Source organism: Pseudochaenichthys georgianus, chromosome 23, assembly GCF_902827115.2.
Source record: "Pseudochaenichthys georgianus chromosome 23, fPseGeo1.2, whole genome shotgun sequence".
Classification (NCBI taxonomy): Eukaryota; Metazoa; Chordata; class Actinopteri; order Perciformes; family Channichthyidae; genus Pseudochaenichthys; species Pseudochaenichthys georgianus.
The window spans coordinates 777,695-791,306 of record NC_047525.1 but is presented as its reverse complement, the minus strand read 5'-3'; the positions used below and the strand labels follow the sequence as shown (position 1 = coordinate 791,306).

The following is a 13,612-nucleotide window of genomic DNA, read 5'->3' as shown; positions in this document are numbered from 1 at the left end:
AGAATCAGGGCTGAAACAGAGGGGATTATGGGTAATGCTGCAATGATCTGTTTGGTGTTTGGAGCCAAACACTTCAGAGACATGTTTTGTATATATCTGAGACCTGTGATATATAGACCTTTACATCAGCAACCATACAACATAGCAATCATTATGTATATATATATATATATATATTACATACATATATAATGCCTTTTAACAGGCTGCTGTAACAAAAAAACATCCGAATATAGGTACAATAAAGTATATCAAATAAACACAAACAATCCTACTGTTGGAACAGTTTTGAGGGGTGGGGGATTTAATTTCCATAATGTCTATCAAATATATATATATATATATACAGTATATAATATATAGCTATATCAAATGTATTTGTCCAGAACAGGTTTGTTAAAGTATATGTTTGGAGCCAGTGGTCCTTTTTCTGTATTTTCCAGTTTATTGTGATTGAATGTGTTGAAAGTGTTTTTCAATTAATAATTTGTAATCTTGATGGGATTATGTAAACTTGATGTAATATTTACAGTTGTATTCTCATTTACTCAAGTACTTGAATGAAAGGTGTGTGTGTATTACCTGGCATTGTCATGGTTGGCATCATGGGAGCCCCATAGCTCTGAATGGAAGGGTTAACTGGAGGCAACAAAGAAACAGTTTAGAAAATGCTCATGCAGTCACTTTTCTGCCACTCAAAAGGATTCAAAGCTTGAAGACTCCGATAGGACACAAAAAGCGTTATTCTTCAAATCAATCTTCCAACTTACCCATAGGATAAGTTGGCATTGTCATGGGTATACCTGAAAAACAGAATGATCCGTTATAAATACAGTTTGCAAAGACACATGAATCCCAAATGAGACTTCAAATCAGGTTATTTGACAAACAGTGGAAAACGTTTTTATAAGTGAAACTACCAGCGTCAAACTCTGTTCTACCTCACACAGGGTCCGCCCTCTACTGGACTCTATCCCCAGATGCTTACTTTCATGTCGAAATGGCTAGAAAGCCAAAACACAGGAAGTCTTTGCGCTCTGTCCGGTACATTGGGCTCTATTCCATCCTAGCTATAGCTACTGGTGGACAAGCGGCTTGCTCATGCCACAGTAAATGTGTATGCAGCAGCCATCTCGTCCTGTCATGCAGGATTTGGCAGCAGACCAGTCTTTAGCCAAACGCTTATGAAGCGTTTTTTGCAGGGGATCAGGAGACAGCGCCCAGTGGTGCATGTCTCCACCACGCAATTGGAACTGCCATTGGTGCTCGAGGCTTTGGTTACAGAACCGTTTCAGCCTCCGGAGCTCTCCTCCCTGAAGGCGCTATCATTGAGAGAGAGGGAAGCAAAAAGAAACAGCTTTGCTGCTTGCTTTGACTTCTGCCAACAGAGTATGCGAACTGACCGCTCTATCGGTGCACCCGGATTGCCTTCTGGTTCGTGGTGACCGTAGCAGGGCGACACTCAGACCGAACCCCTTCTCTGTTCCCAAGAACCTAAGGAGTTCTTCCAGGTCGAGGGTTATACAGCTAGACGGCCACTGAGGTCCATGCACACTCTTCACGAGGTATGGCTGTGTAGACAGCCTTGTTCGACGGCATGAGTGTGGTTTTCCCATGCTCCTTAGGGACCTGGAAACGGGGTGCACGGTATGTAGACACTTGTGGTGGCACCTGCAGGGTGGAGCTATGGGGTTACTCAGACCAATTAGGCTCTACTCAGCCAGGTAAGCTGCGCCCCGGCTTCTCCACGGTCACAACCGGGTGATAGGAAGTTGGGGTGCTGTGGCTGTTAACCAAAGGCCTTTCAGGGGCAGTGTGGTGGGTCGATGTTGTAGGGCGACAGGGCGTTTATTCATCGGGGCTCCACCCACTGTACCCATAGAGTCCAGTAGAGGGCGGAGCCTGTGTGAGATAGAACGATAGGATACGTAGTGTAATCCTAGTTCTATAAACACAGACGGAGCCCTCTACCTAGGGGCCCTGTCTTTCCTATGCCGAATGCTACTTAATGTTTTAGGTTGTATACCGTTTCTCTACAGTACACAGAGTTAGTATGATCCACAGTGTGGATATAATGTGTTTTCCACTGGTTCCATCCCTCAGTCAGCATGTACCTGTGTCCTGTGTACATACACTTCACCCCAAATTGCTCCTGTGGGGATTGCCCACAGTATTGAATGTATGTAAGTCGTATTGGGTAGAAGCGTCTGACAATTGACCTGTAATGTGATGTTTTCCTACCAGCTCCATACATGGGTCCAATCCCTCCACCTCCTTTCATCCTGCGGTTCAGCATGGCTACTCTTTCCATGTCCTACACACACGCGCACGCGCGCACACACACACACACACACACACACACACACACACACACACACACACACACACACACACACACACACACACACACACACACACACACACACACACACACACACACACACACACACACACACACACACACACACACACACACACACACACACACACACACACACACACACACACACACACACACACACACACACACACACACACACACACACACACACACACACACACACACACACACACACCACACACACACACACACACACACACACACACACACACACACACACACACACACACACACACACACACACACACACACACACACACACACACACACACACACACACACACACAGTAGTTACTGGAAAGAAAGCAGGAAACAGAACCCAGTGACTTCAGACTTCACACGCTCAGTAATAAGATACAGCCAGACACACGATCCCCCCTGAGTATAAAACGTAACACTCTCTGGAGAATCTAACATATAAATATAACATTTACATTAGTTACAGTTTTAACTATAGACCATCGAGTGAAGGGTTATTATCTGCCACAATGGCCCTAAAGCCCTCCTCTGAATACACCCTCCTCCAAACTCTGACAGGCAGGCAGGCAGGCAGGCAGGCAGGCAGGCACACAGTCAGATACACACGGACAAACACACAGACAGACACACACAGTCTGATGACCACTAACCGGAGGTCCTTGGTCCAGTACAGGGTCAAACAGGTCATCAACGTAAGCGTCCATCTGTCTCCCACGGCCTGCAGACAGGTGGAGACTAGAGATCAGAAGGTAAGACAGAAAAAAAACGGACCCCAACACTAAGGTTTATGTGCCCTATCACCTTCAGCTAAACACATAACATATATGTATATCGCAATATGCACTGTATGAACACGATATAAACGTAACGATTTAAAAAGGTATTACATCTTGTTTTTGATCCAGTAGCATAATGATCAGTCTGAATATCCATTTGGTTTCAGTCCATCCATTCAGCTGGCCTCATGTCCAGGTTAGCCGTGCTTCTGGCTCTCTTTGAATCAGAAAGCTGTTTCAGCACACACGCTGTGATAAAGCCACAAGGCACTGCTCTACTGTACACTGGAGTATAGTACGTGTACTAATGACATGTGGGGGCCATTGATAACATCTTTGATATTCCACAAGGGCAGAGTCTAAGGGCTTGAGTTTGCCTGAAACAACTAAACTGTACAAAGTGTTATCTGAAAACTTCTAAAGCAAAAGAACAGAATGGCCATACTGTTAGCCGTCATCTGTCCTGAAGCATGTTATCCCTCTTACCTTCCTGTGGATAATCTCTCCCCCAGGAGCTTCCCTCAAAAGCAGGCAGCCCAGGAGCCTGCATCGGGGGTGCTGGTGGAATAAAGTCATCCAGGTCTGTAGCTGGCATCCTGAAGTGGGGGGGGGGGAGAGCAGCACATTACGAGAACATACTCTTTTAAAAAAACCTGGATAAACCCAAAAATCATCCGTTTGTTCAGACCTGTCCCCCTGGCTGCTGAACAGGTAGTCGGAGTGTGTAGAGGAGGGCGTCCCTGGGGGGGGCAGCACCTCAGCTTCAGCTCCAGCCAGGAGATCCAGGACGAAGTCTGAGCCGGCCAGATCTGACCAGCCTTCATCCGTCAGGAGAGACACCGACCAGCCCTGCACTGCCTCCGGCGCGCCTCTGAAAACAGCACGGGGGGGGGGGTTACACCACACGGAGGAGGATGAACTGGGAATAATATACATATAAATCTTAAAGGTCCCATGGCATGCTTTTCTGGTTATCACCCGTCCCCTTGTGTGTCATGTAGCTCTTTCTGCATGTGAACGGTCTGCAGAGTCACAAACCCTCAAAGTGCACCCAGTAGGGAGTAAAGCTCTAGAACGCCTCGTTGGAGATTTGTCTTTTTCCATTGTTTTCTTCCTGAGTATAGTGACGTAACGATACCAATGAAATTATGATCAGTAGAAATGGCCATGACATGGGACCTTGAAATGGAGGTCGATCCACTGCTTGCTCAGAAGTACCTATAGTGCAGGAGCCATGCAGCCAGCTCCTCTCCTGTGGTCCATGACTCCACTTCAGTGGTCAGCTTCTCATCTGAAAACAACAAAGCTTGTTTAGGTTCACACCGTGCTGCCGATATCACGTGTCAGGTTTCATGATGCTCATGTTTTCTTCCTTACCGTTGTAGGTGTGTACATCCAGCAGCATGGTGCCTTTCCTCTGGTTGGCAGTCCACTCCAGCTGGGTGGGGGGGTAGACGCGGGCCGCAGGGGCCGGGAGCTGCAGAGAGGTCAGCAGCTTGTGTTGGCACAGAGAGCGGTACTCCCCCGGACCGTGGTCAGAAACATACCTGCAGAGCGCGAGAGCAGGCTGAGTCATGGCAGACAGTGTTTCAAAGTGGTTTAAGGAATGGCATGGTCAACCAGAGAACATCCATAACAGGATTTAAAAGGTTTCTACAAAGTCCAGTGCAAGAGTCAGACTAACAATAGAAGAGACTGCATTTTGAAAAGCACTAGTCACTTTCAAGAATCTCAACATTTTCAAAGTTAAAGGCGAACATGTTCAGCAAATCATCATCATCATCATTTCCTGTTTGCAAAGCAGACCTGGAGCAACATTAGCATCACTGTCACTTTAAACTGGGTGTCCATCAATCAATCAATCAATCAATCAATCAATCAATCAATCAATCAATCAATCAATCAATGTTTATTTATAGCCCAATATCACAAATGTTACATTTGTCTCAGTGGTCTTCACAGTGTGTACAGAATATCAGTATGACAATACGACACCCTCTGTCCTCAGACCCTCTGTCCTTAGACCCTCTGCCCTTAGACCCTCTGTCCTTAGACCCTCTGTCCTCAGACCCTCTGTCCTTAGACCCTCTGTCCTCAGACCCTCTGTCCTTAGACCCTCTGTCCTTAGACCCTCTGTCCTCAGACCCTCTGTCCTTAGACCCTCACATCGTACAAGGAAACACTTCCGGAGAAAACCCACAGTTTAAAGGGAACATGGAGAAACCTCAGGGAGAGCAGCAGAGGAGGGATCCCTCTCCCAGGACGGACAGACGTGCAATAGATGCCGTGTGTAAATTGAAAAGATAATACATTTGCAACATAGGTAGTCCAGATGTTTGGAAATGACAAATATCTGTCTCTTTAACCAAAGTTTAAATGCTCAACTATCTTCGTGGGCGAGTGACTGTGTGTCGCTGCTGTTGTGCTCTGGTTTATGGAAGCAGTTTTGCAGAAATCAAAATCGTAAAAATGCTTATCAGTTGAAAGAAACTGAAAAGGCCCCACAGAGCTTTGTGAAACGGCATACTGTAAATGATTGCTATAAAAGACCCCTTTCACATTAAACTAAGTCGTTCCATTGTTCGTCTAAATGTATTAGTGCAGCTTTAAGTGAGCCGATGTAACTATGGGCCAAAGGGACAATACTAAATGCTAGTTTCACAGCCATACAGTTTGCTATTAGCTTCTGCTCATAGTGGACCAACATTGGACTGGGACCCAGTACATGAAACAGCAGCTCAAACCACATTTAAATGTATAATACAAAAATGGTGTTATTCCTTCTTTGTAAAGCAGTGTTTCTCAAACTTTTTCATACCAAGGACCACTTAACCAATAAAAAAACACTCGCGGACCACCTAACTCCACAAATATCCAAAAACACAGTTCTTTGCAAATCGCCTGAAAATGGTACAAACAAGTGGCCACATGTGTGATGAAGGTGTTTATCTGGGCTATATCATGCAATGGAAAGTGAAACTTAAGCTCGCTCCATTGCGGAGATATTCCCGCGAGAGTGCGGAAAACTTTAATTAATTAATTAATTTCAAATGTGAAATGTTACCAATATACTCACGGACCACTAGGGGGCGCTCACGGACCACCAGTGGTCCGCGGACCACACTTTGAGAAGCACTGTTGTAAAGTGACGTAGTTGCGCTGTAATGTCTTCTAACGCAGTGGTTTCCAACCGGGGGTACGGGGAACCCTAGGGGTACTTAAGATCAGGCAGGGATAAACACACAGCTACAACCGGCAGTTCAGTGAGAAACACATTTCTCATGGATTTATTTCAAATGAATAATTCTATGACGTCAACCTATCTGCAGCGGCGGCACTAGTGCACCAAACAGGCCGGGAGTGTCAGTAGAAAGTTGGGTTGAATACAAATACAATGAGTATAATAAAAGAAAACATGTAGGCCAATCATCACAGATGAGTGGGGGGGTACTTTCTGTTCTAACATGTAGCTGGAGACTATGGTGGCAGTGCAGTCACCCTGTAGCACTACACTGTGCTCTCCACTGACCCCTGTAGGTAGAGAAGGGGAACACCTACTTGAGCAGGGGCTTGTCCAGCGTGGGGGAGGGGGTGAAGGCGCTGAGGCAGCAGGTCAGCAGCAGCCAGCCCCTCAGGCTGCTCAGATCCTCCTGCAGGCCCCAGGTGTGGTAGGCCAGCTGGGCCAGGATCTCGTCCCTCAGGGGGGGCCGGCTCTGACCCCTCTCCACGATGTAGTTACCCAGCAGCTGCTCCTGCCAGCCACTCAGCTCCGACTCACCCGTAAACCTCAGGATCTGAGGAGAGAAGGGTCGGAAATAATAAACGGACAAATGAGAATGAAACAAATATAAACTAAAGTAATCACTCTGTACCAGTTTGTAGATGTCCAGGGCAGTTCTGTTATCTTCAGGCTCCAGGGGGGTGAGGGACCTCTGGAGGGGGCGTCCCTGAGGCTGGCACCATGTATCCTGAGGAGGACAACATATCAGGAAATCTCACAAAGACAGGAAACACAATCCCACTCCTTTCATTCAGGTGTAGGGCTGTTCCTGTATAAGCTTTGTTTAGAATAATACATCTTTGAACGTAAATGGAATCTGAGATTGAGTTTGATATTCAAGCCTCAATCAAACAGAAATAAATTGGTACAAGATTATTCTTGTTATTATATGCTTTTATAAAAATCCTTGTTTCCTTGAACCAGGACCGAATCTCCATAAATCTCTGTAAGACATTTATTTATTACATTTTTACATAAAGGGAGTGGATTGAAACGTTGAAATACTTTACAACAACAACAACAACAACAACAACAACAACAACAACACCACAGTGTCAACAAAGTCCCTGGTAGATCATTAGCTAACACTTATGACCCAATGCTGTGCAATAAATACCTGAATATGTTCTAAGTATACATGTCTTTGTAGTATGTGCATGCCCTTTGCTCACCTTTAAGGTGGACTTGGCATAGCGAGAGAATGGGTATCTGTCTACATCCAGAGGCAGGCTGAGCTTGTGTTGGGCCTTCACCTGAGGGGGGGCCACCTCTGTGACCCCCGAGCCATGCTGCTGCCCTGGTGGACAGAGATGGAACAACAATCACAAACTGAGCGCTGGATTCCCGTGTTATCTGATGCGATGTGATGGTTATTAAAAAGGTACCGGCTGCACTGCAGAGTCTGGCTGACAGCTCGGCAGGGATCTCCAACATCCCCACATCCTGAGGGGAACATAGAGCAAAGACGACCTCAGGAGGAACCAGACGGCTGGCCCTTAGATTTCTGGGAAATGTTACAGCAGGCTCTCTCTCTACGATATGGGATACATTTGATTTGCTTACCATTCCTGGAGATACACTCTTGGTCTTTGTCACTGCCTTCACTTTATTCTTCTCATGAAATTCCTGAAATTGACACGCAGCAAAGTCAGTCCATCACACTGGGACCAGCGGGATTCCCTCTCATAATCTTAACGTTATATAGTTCTATTTCTGGCGTCCTTCCCCTGAAGCTTATTTGTTTCACTGAGTAATCCTCTTGATATCCAGGAACTCAACCATCCCTCCTCTCTGTTCAATCAGACCTATTCTTAGACACACGTCCTGTTTTATACTGCTGCCCCTCCCTCAGGCGGTGGCCCGCCTACAGCAGGGCACGCAGTTCCAAGAGTCCAGCAAGTGTGTTTTATCAGGATCTTTCCAGCTCACAGAGAGGAGCTCCATCAGTGCAGCAGGGCAGCGTCACTCAGATGGGATCCATACGATGAACTCATCTCTGCCATTCCCAGTGTTTACAGGGTGAGTAGTTTGTTTAAAGCAGGTATCGGACACATGCCTGAAACCTGAAGCATGTATTTCAGATTACACATGTGCGTGCAGACATACTCATACAGCAAATACTCTTCTTTCATGCCATTTTGTATTCATACACTTAAATGAAGAGAATGGTTCTGTTCAAACACACACAGCCCCACCCGGCCTTACCTCACAATGACCGACCCACCCAAACCAAACAAGTGTGGCACAAACGCACCCTGAGGCTCACTACACCCTGACACATATTAAGTTACCAATTTATCAGTGGAATCATTTTGTTTTAAACGTGTCATGTAAGAACGATGTCATTTGGAACTCATATCAGATACGATGGACTTTTATTAATCCCTCGTGGGGAAATTGTATAGAGCATAGATGTGACAGATAGCAGTGTTAAAGCAGATCATGTCATTCTCATTTGAAAAAGTGACTCATATACGCAATTGTATATCCTGTGTTTCACTTGCTTTCCATCCCCAAGGCCAAACTCCAGAGCTTCTGGGACAGAGTCTTCTCTGTGGCAGCCCCGAAGCTCTGGAACCCCCTCCCCCAAGACCTCCGTGAGTCTGAGTCCCTCACCCTGTTCCAGTCCCGCCTCAAAACCCACCTCTTCAACTCTCTATCCATAAGCCCCGCCCCCTCTCAATCAACTTCCTCCTGACTGCTTTTCTGTTGTGTTTTGTTTCTTTTTGGTTCTGTCTTTGTTTTTGTTTTGTTTGTCTACCCTCCCTCCCAAATGTAAAGCGTCTTTGGGTTCAGAAAAGCACCATAGAAAATGAATATATTATTATTATTATTACTATGTTAGTAAACGAAAGGATCCACACATGGTAACAATTGGTCAGCCTTAATTCTGGTTGGATTACATCTGTTGACACAAACCTATTGCCTTCTGTTGAAGTGAACAGGGTACTTCAACAACATGAGTAATACATTGTTCATGTCTCAGTAACATGCACCGCTCTTAACGACTGGCACGTTCATGGGGCTCATATTCATGGGGCTCCAAATGGGGTCTCAATATATATTGGTTTGAGGGCTACTGTTTTCTATCTTCAGCCACCCCCCCCCTGTAGAATCAGTGTTGATCAGTTGGTACACCCCATAGGTGTACACTGAAACACACTTATGTTCTCTGAGGATAATCCTAATGACTGCTGGCCAGCGCCTCGAGCAGCATCAACGTGTTCAGAGGACCCAACACATTGGCTAGGATCATTTTCACTGCTTGACCTTCCGTCTCAGCGACATTTCTTTTTTCTGTCTTAGCCTTAGTGTTGAACAATAGCACATATTGTCGTGGTAGATTTCCACTCAGTAAATGCACTCATAAGTCATTAGTAATCAAAAAACTGTGTTTAAATATTTAATGATGTGTTATTTGTCTTGCACTTCCTCCCTGCCTCATAAAGGGGGAGTGGCTCGACTTGTTAGGTGTTGTGAGACTCACATTGGATTATTATTATGATGTGAGACAATGTGACTGGATTATAGACACTGAACCAAAACAGTTTGAACATTTAGGTGGAATCACATGACTGGAGACATAGATCAAGAAATCCTACACCAGTTATATCCAATGGAATGGACAGGGGATCAAAACAAGTTAAGCAAATACCGTCCACCAGGTGCCTTGGAGGAATGAGATCCTCTCCTCTCACACATCCCTGAATCTGGCCCTCCCGCTGTACTTCTCGGAGACTTCAACCTCCAGACGGGGAAGATAGACAAACTAACATCTCTGTTAACCGCCTTTGCTTTCTCACTGTCTCCGTCCCCACCGACTCATAAAGCTGGCAGTGTCCTTGATCTCATATTCTCAAGGAACTGCTCTACTTCTAACCTCTCTGTAAACCCGCTCCACACATCCGATCACTTCTTCCTTTCATTCTCTCTACCCCTCTCCAAACATAACAAACTAATCTCTTCTTATCCTGCACCTGTCCGCCGTAACCTCCGTTCCCTCTCCCCCTCTACCTTTGCCTCATCGGTGCTCTCAGCCCTCCCTTCCTCTGACTCGTTCCAACTCCTGCCTCCAAACTCTGCTGCAGAAACTCTCCTCTCTACTCTCATCCTCTCTGGACTCTCTCCGTCCTCTCACATCTCGGAAGGCTCGTCAGTCCCCTCCTGCTCCCTGGCTAAATGACGCACTTTGTGCTAATAGAACCGTCCTTAGGGCAGCAGAGCGGAAACGGTGGAAATCCAAACACCGCGACGACCTCCTAACCTATCAGGCTCTCCTCTCCTCTTTCTCTGCTTCCATCTCTCAGGCAAAAAGCACTTTCTTTCAAGATAACATCCTATCTTCCTATTACAATCCTAAACAACTATTTTCCATCTTCTCCACCCTCTTGGACCCCCCAAAGCCCCTCCCCCCTCCTCCCTCTTGGACCCCCCAAAGCCCCTCCCCCCCTCCTCCCTCTTGGACCCCCCAAAGCCCCTCCCCCCTCCTCCCTCTTGGACCCCCCCAAAGCCCCTCCTCCCTCTTGGACCCCCCCAAAGCCCCTCCCCCCTCCTCCCTCTTGGACCCCCCAAAGCCCCTCCCCCCTCCTCCCTCTTGGACCCCCCAAAGCCCCTCCCCCCTCCTCCCTCTTGGACCCCCCAAAGCCCCTCCCCCCCCCTCACTTCTGTCAAGCGACTTTGTTAACCACTTTGAAAAAAAGGTTGATGACATTCGCTCTTCTTTTTCTGACTCACCTCTACTCACCGCTGGGTCTCCAGACCCTCCTTCCACCCACACACTGACCTCCTTCTCCCCTCTCTCTCCAAGTGAGGTTCTTACCCTCATTACCTCTGCCCCCCCTACCACCTGTCCTCTGGACCCTATCCCCTCAAACCTCCTTCAGACTATCGCTCCTGATATTCTACCGTTTCTCACCCATTTCATCAACACTTCTCTAACTTCTGGTCACTTTCCAAACAGTCTCAAGGAGGCGAGAGTAAACCCTCTCCTAAAGAAACCCACTCTCAACCCGTCTGAGGTTATAAACTACAGGCCTGTCTCTCTCCTCCCGTTCCTGTCTAAAACACTTGAACGCGCTGTCTTTAAACAACTCTCCTGCTATCTCCATCAGAACAACCTTCTGGATCCGCACCAGTCTGGTTTCAAGGCAGGTCACTCCACAGAAACTGCCCTCCTTGCTGTCTCTGAGGAACTGCACACGGCTAAAGCAGCCTCCCTCTCCTCTGTCATCATCCTGTTGGATGCTCCTCCGCTCCCTTCATTGGCTTCCGGTAACTGCTAGAATCCACTTCAAGACACTGGTACTTGCGTACCATGAGGCGAAGGGATCTGGCCTTTCCTACATCCAGGACATGGTTAAACTGTACACGTGGGTTTGCTATCCTGGCTCCAAGATGGTGGAATGAGCTCCCCATTGACATCAGGACAGCAGATAGCTTGCACATCTTCCGGCGCAGACTGAAAACTCATCTCTTTCGACTCCACTTCAAGCGATACAATTACTAACAAAGCGCTTATATACTAACTAAGCACTCATATACTTCAGAGATGAATATCGTAGTTTTTACTCACAGTATTAGTGAATATGTTATAAAACTGTACATTAAGTGGTACAGATTAGTTCCAACTGGACCAGATACATCAGTCAAATACTATGTACTGCACATAAAGTTGTGGTCCAAAGTCCTGGACTACATTTCCCACAATGCAACTCAACTGTAAAGCATCTTAAGCCTGGTTGAGGATACCCTCTTTCCAAGTCCACATGCACAGTTGTGTAAGTGTCTTTCAGTCTGTGGACTGTCTGATCAAATAGTGACTATTGTATAGTACTGTATTGAATTAAAGCAACCATCACCACCATGTCATCATCAGGGTTAGTTTGCACACAGATTCATTTCAACCCAAGCACATACTGGTGTGTTATTGCTCTTCGTATTGAAAATGTGTGCCTGTCAGTGATTTGCAACTCCACAGAAGAACTCTTCTGACATTAATGATTGTTTTTGACCAACATAATCTAGTCCACACTTTTCTATCTTCCTGGTAATCACCATGCTCATTAACAGTGATCAGACGTAGATGAGATGTCACCTTAAGCCCAACGTATATCTGTAAACTCTTCATCTTGCTTTTTAGTAACTTACACTAACTGACTCAAACTAGGCTAACAGCTGACAGAGGCAGTTTCCACTGTTCATAGTCCAATGCTCATAAAACAATAACACCGAATAGAATGGAGCTGTGATACACTGAAGGCAACATAAGCAACATTTAGTTCACAGAGAAAGGCAGAAAGGCACAGAAAGCACCAGCTGAAAGTACAGTAGAGTCTGTGTGTGTTCGGAAACCTGCATGTGAAGGGTTAAGAAGGCAGCCTACCTGTCGGGGCTGAACTGGAAGCAGAGAGAGACAGGTAGAGAGATGTGCTGCTGCTTCAAATTACACTCAGAGGGTTGAAGTCCAAGACCAGACTGCCTGAGAGAGTGTGTGTGTGTGTGTGTGTGTGTGTGTGTGTGTGTGTGTGTGTGTGTGTGTGTGTGTGTGTGTGTGTGTGTGTGTGTGTGTGTGTGTGTGTGTGTGTGTGTGTCCATGATTAATGCAAGATAAGAAAGCTAGTTAAAGGAAAGGGATCAGATCTGTTAAAGGAAGTGTCCTGTAAATGAAGCCACCCCGTACAGTACATAAAGGGCCAGCAGTCCTCAACACATTCACCTGGATAGCTTTCAGGTTTCATCTCAGATAAAACAATCCAGTTACTTTAGAAAATAAATCCTCTGGATGACTTGGATTATATGATTTCCATTCTAATTTTCTTTTGGAAATCTAGTTCGAGATCTCCCGGCTTATATAAAAGAAACCCAACATTTCAACATATTTACACCATTGAAGAAAAGAGTAACTCATCATCTTATTGTTTTAAGTTGCCTATTAAAATAGAGGAGACATGCTAATAGTGTTCTGTGAGCATTGACTTAGTAGTAAGTAGGTCTAACATTGAGTCTCCTTTAACTCTGGTGTGGTCTGTGCCGTGTGGTGAGAACTTGTTACCTGAAAATATTCAGTCTTTTGAAATATATTTATTTATTTTTAAAAACGTCGTTTTAGCAGTGTTATGCTCCACTATGTTCAGCAGCTGGTCTCTAACTGTGTCTGTCTGCTACAGGAAATGATGA

General features: G+C 46.0%; 1 protein-coding gene across 1 annotated transcript in view; it reads right to left on the bottom strand.

The window, feature by feature from the left end:
• LOC117439356 (unconventional myosin-XVB-like) overlaps positions 1–12,903 on the bottom strand; it is a 16,339-nt gene extending 3,436 nt beyond the window's left edge. The window contains exons 1-14 of the mRNA XM_034075269.1: positions 12,819–12,903; positions 8,000–8,062; positions 7,822–7,879; positions 7,609–7,733; positions 7,029–7,124; positions 6,715–6,950; positions 4,534–4,703; positions 4,375–4,447; positions 3,845–4,027; positions 3,643–3,752; positions 3,031–3,098; positions 2,242–2,314; positions 771–803; positions 583–639 (exon numbers count right to left, since the gene is read on the bottom strand). Of these exons, the coding sequence (XP_033931160.1) occupies positions 583–639; positions 771–803; positions 2,242–2,314; positions 3,031–3,098; positions 3,643–3,752; positions 3,845–4,027; positions 4,375–4,447; positions 4,534–4,703; positions 6,715–6,950; positions 7,029–7,124; positions 7,609–7,733; positions 7,822–7,879; positions 8,000–8,002 (1,285 nt within the window). The 5' untranslated portion in view covers positions 8,003–8,062; positions 12,819–12,903. The remainder of the gene's footprint in view (positions 1–582; positions 640–770; positions 804–2,241; positions 2,315–3,030; positions 3,099–3,642; positions 3,753–3,844; positions 4,028–4,374; positions 4,448–4,533; positions 4,704–6,714; positions 6,951–7,028; positions 7,125–7,608; positions 7,734–7,821; positions 7,880–7,999; positions 8,063–12,818) is intronic.
• Positions 12,904–13,612: the final 709 nt, after the last annotated feature.